General features: G+C 48.9%; 1 protein-coding gene across 1 annotated transcript in view; it reads right to left on the reverse strand.

Annotated features, from left to right (window-relative positions):
- Positions 1-1,253: 1,253 nt before the first annotated feature.
- The window catches only part of DNAAF2 (dynein axonemal assembly factor 2), a gene marked incomplete at its 5' end in the record, with an annotated part of 14,996 nt that continues 11,546 nt past the window's right edge, over positions 1,254-4,703 (reverse strand). The window contains one exon of the mRNA XM_035888430.1: positions 1,254-2,482. Within this exon, the coding sequence (XP_035744323.1) occupies positions 1,913-2,482 (570 nt within the window). The remainder of the gene's footprint in view (positions 2,483-4,703) is intronic.

Below are 4,703 nucleotides of genomic sequence, written 5' to 3' on the forward strand. Positions count from 1 at the left end.
AGCGCATGCCATCACCCCTTCTAGTAGTGTGCATTTAACTTCATTACATTTTTAATGATACTCTCTAATTGAGACAGAATAGAGTAACAATGCGTGGCACGACACCTCTTTTGTTCGGCTCACAAAAAAAAAAAAAAAGTTCGCTTTCAAATCGGTCAGCTGTGCAAAGCGACCAGGAAAAAAATACCGCTGTGTAATGGAAACACGCGGCACGGGAACTGAAAGCCACGCGGGGAGAGAGCCGAGCCGCCCGTTAACGTCCAGCGCTTCCTCGCCTGTTTTCAGGCGGGCGCTACGGCTGCTTTACCGGCACTCCGCTTCGAAGCAGAACGGGTAGCGGCAGCTGTTTGTAGGAGAGGCATGTTAGAGAATGAAAATTCAACGCTAAGGTGGCAGACGTGGTATTTAGAGGTGGATTTTATGCAGCGAGATTTGGAAAAACTTTTTTTTTTTTTTTAATTAGAGAAAATGGGGTTGTGCTCTCAGGACGCTGGTAACAACAGCTGCTTATGACTGGACGGGCACACAGCGAGGCTTTCCTTTTGCCAACGTTTGTCGCCTACTTTACGGGTTGTGAATATACGGGTTAAGTGTTCATATGGGAGAGAGCAGAGTTTTGCGAAACGCTGTACGCGGTACGCAGGTGGTTGTTCTGACAGGGAGAAGATGCTCTTTTTTTTTTTTTTTCCCCCCAGGGGTAATTGAACTGCCACGATTTTGTACCAGCTTTGGTACTTGCTCCGTTTTCAGCAAGTCAGAGCTGACGCTGAAAGAGCCGCGCTTTGTGCCTCTGCCCTTCGACACCTCCCACAAGGAGCGGTGCGAGAGCCTGACGGAGCGGAGTTAAACTTCACCCAGGAAACCCGAACCCCAACCCGCCTTCAGCTGGGCCGGTGCCGCAGGGGTGGGCGTGGAGGGCAGAGGCTGGTGGCAGCTGTGGCTTCCACTGGCCTTACACCAGTAAAGCTTTCGCCACATACCCCCACGGCAAGCACCCGCCTTCGACGGAGAAATGCAGGAGTGACTCCAGAGCGGCTGCGAAAGGCGTCGAAGTCAACTAAAGCACATTCGTGTCTGGTAGAGCTCAAAAGAAAACAGAAGTTATTTCAGAAGCCGTGAGAAAAGGAACTGAAAGTTTGTTGTGATGAGGCAAGTTCTTTGAGCTATCGCACCTTAGAGAGATGAAGCAGCAAGCAGCACGCCGCAGCTCCTGGGGAACTTTTTGAAAGGTAAATCTCATCGGGATGAAGCGAATCCATTTTACAAATTGTAAATACTTAGTAGCAGACGTGCAAGAAGAGAGGATGTTTTTATTCTGCCATGGAATTTGTTCAGTTGACAGACTGGGGTGTGTTTGGGTGCTGTGTTCTGAAGTAATGTACCAGGCTGGAATACATGGTATAAATGTTGATTATTTCTAGGAGACTAATTAGAAGTCCTCCGTGTAATTAGAAATTTGATTGCTAAAAAATCAGTGCAAGCCTAATCCTGCAGTTATCACAAAATGAAAGGTTTCCAAAATGATGAATACTGCTCATTTCTAGGTGGACTAAACACAGCGATTCCCGGGGGAGCCATCAGGAAAAGGCTATACACAAATACTCCCGGTAACGTAGCGAGAGACTAGGGAAGTTCTGTAAACAATAAAGATGCATTTTCCTCCACGAGCTCAGCTTCACCTTCAACTGCATCTTTCCTGTGAGTAAAACCATTTGAGCCCATACACGTGATGAGAAAACTCAGACCTGTCAACTTCAAAAATTATTAACAACGTATGTATTCTAAGCTGACATGTAAACAAACCAGTTCCAGTAGGAACCCGCGTCCTACTCCTGGCCCTGAAGTCATAAACCGGCGCGTGGAAGTCGCAGTAAGCATCAAACAACAGAAGGAAATCCAAAAACAATTAAAACTAGTCCAATTCATACAGCAAAGAATTCTGAAACACGACCGGGCAGTGCGTTACGTGATCCCTAACGATCTGCACGCTCCCGTCCTGCGTGTTCACCTCCTGGAGGAGCGGGGAGGCAGCTCTGCCACCCCGGCTGCGCTGGTTCCCCTGGGCCGACCCTGCGGGCGCAGCCGCTTCCTCCCCTGCCACTTTCGGCTGCCCCTCTGGCAGAAGGCCCGCTCGGTTCTCAGAGTCTGCGGGCACGGCCGTTTCTCCTACCCTAACGTCGCTTTCTAAATCTGGTTCCTTTCTCCTAGCTTCACCAGGAATCGCTGCCCTGGTCTCAGAAGGTTCATGCTGCAAACGATGGTGCGAACTGCAGCCTACTTCTGTTGTTTCGGCTGTTGCAAAAGTTGTGGTAGTTTTGTTGGTTTCTGCAGCACGTTCTTCTTCAACCGTGCCAGCTGCAGCACAGTTTGTTTCTGCCTTTGTTTGGGGGTAGTCGCCGTTTGTCTTTTCAGCGAGGTCTCCTCCTGAGCCGCTAAGCGCTTGTTCTTTCCCGTCGCGTTCAGAACGGACTGCTTCCTGCGGCTGTTGAGAAAAAGAAACGAATTGTTTTATAGTTGAAACCGACTGGGCACACAAAACGGCGGGTAAAGGCAGGCCAAGACACCTGCTTCTCCAACGTCTACTTCCAGAGAGCCAGCACGGTGCTGCGGTTTTCCTGATCTCGTACCGCGCGTGGGAAGGAGCGGCAGGGAGGCCCTTTGCTTCCCGAGGGTTTCCTCTGCAGGAGGAAATGCTGCTGGGCCGCTGCCAAGCGGCCACAGCCTCTGTCGCAGTTCACAGCCGGGAAGACCGGCCGCTCACCACATCCTGGCTGTTGTTTTCTAGGGGCCACAAAATCAGCCAAGGGATCTCAACTCTCACGGCGAGCAGGGTGTTTTAACCTTGCAATTAGGGAAATTACCATCCTGTCGTATGGGAACGGTGTAGCTGGTAAGTGAGCTGTCTTTCTCAATCGGCCTAGGCGAGTTAATCCAAGAATTGCTGCGGTTTGCCTCAGGAGAGAATGAACTGCGAGACCCGGTGCTGTCTAAATAGCAGTTACCCAATTGCACCATTAGCTATTGACTGCTTTAGCAAAAAAGCAGCCGGTAACGCGTATGTCCCTATCAGCGGACAGTCAGGATCAGGTGGGCGCCTGTCCAGGAGCAGCTGCATTCATGGATTCAAGGACTGAGTCACTCTCTCGCGCACCCAGCCCTCTCTGACCCCAAAACCACTGCTCACTCCAGCAAGAAACGAAAGAAACCCTTGTGAGTCCTTCTCAGCACTGGAGGATTCTCCCACATGAATGTGTGAGTGATTTAAGACAGCTTAGCTTCCCTCTCTCAGGCACCAGAACATCCACCATTTGCTCTCCAACAACCTGAATTTTAAATTTTTATGTACAACCCTCACCACCCACAGAAGTTAAGCCTGTCAAGTAATGCTGGAGCCGCTATCTTTAGGGTAAACAACTCAGTCCTCCGGCGTAGTTCCAGAAGTCGCATGCTTCAACTGAACTTGCTTTCCAAGAATCCATCCACCCATTAACTGTATCTGCAGTCTCCAGTTTATGGCCACAGAAGTAACCTAATTGTCCCCGGGTATTATCTTTCCATGTTTCCTTTAAAAGAAGTTTAAAATTAATTTCTGAGGCAGTGTCTACCAAGAAATCCCAGTCGATTTGGGGCTTTTGCCTCACATTTTCCTCTTTACAAAACCAACATTTTGTTTTCTTAGTCTGTCCATCTCCTATTTTGCAAAGGGAAGTCATTCAGCTCCTGCTTGACTAACTCAGGTCCCGCTTGACCAACCTGATCTCCTTCTGTGACAAGGTGACTCGCTTAATGGATGAGGGAAAGGCTGTGGATGGTGTCTACCTGGACTTTAGTAAAGCCTTTGACACCCTTTCCCACAGCATTCTCCTGGAGAAATTGGTTGCTCGTGGCCTGGACAGGCACACACTTTGCTGGGTAAAAAACTGGCTGGGTGACCGGACCCAGAGAGTTAGGGACATGGTTTAGGGGTGGCCTTGGCAGTGTTAGGTTAACAGTTGGACTCGATGATCTTAAAGGTCTTTTCCAACTTAAACGATTCTACGATTTCAATCCCGTGGCAGACCTCAGAAACAGACTACCTTCCATCCTCCATATAGAGAGGGTGACTGAGGAAGGGTAGCCTGAATGAGACCTCAAACATGACAAGCAGTGAACTTGAGACCAGCATTTAAGATGAGCCGTCCCATGTTTAATTAGCTAGACAATAGGAAACCACCAAGTATTCGAACACTTGGACCGAATAAAGATAATGAAACCCAATTCTTCACAGAAAAATCCTCAAGGTTATCTCTATCTGTGTGACAAGGTCAAGGGAGCGAAACAGTGGCCGTGACTGAGCACCCTCTGTCCATCTAAAGGAGCCCTTTCCAATTCCCACTGCCAGCAGCCAGGTTCTTTGCCTCCCCACTCCCTTCTGACCCCAAGTCCCTCCAGATAAGGTCACTTCTGGACCGCACTCCTGGAAAGGCGCCTGGGCATGCTTTAACCGTGGGCTCCAGTACACGAACCCAAACTTTTGGGTATTTGAAGGATGTGGATTATTCACTTCTTTATTCTGGTTTTGTTCTGATGACATCTGCCACAATTTGTTTGCAGCACGTTGTCATCAGCTCTGACCTGAAAGCACTTGGGGTCCCTCTAAATGAGGGATACTAGGTAGTTGCTTAGTCATTTTTTTCTTTAAATACCAATGAGAGATTTAGTGT

This window comes from Egretta garzetta, unplaced genomic scaffold, assembly GCF_000687185.1.
Source record: "Egretta garzetta isolate BGI_Z169 unplaced genomic scaffold, ASM68718v1 scaffold21, whole genome shotgun sequence".
NCBI classification, from domain to species: Eukaryota; Metazoa; Chordata; class Aves; order Pelecaniformes; family Ardeidae; genus Egretta; species Egretta garzetta.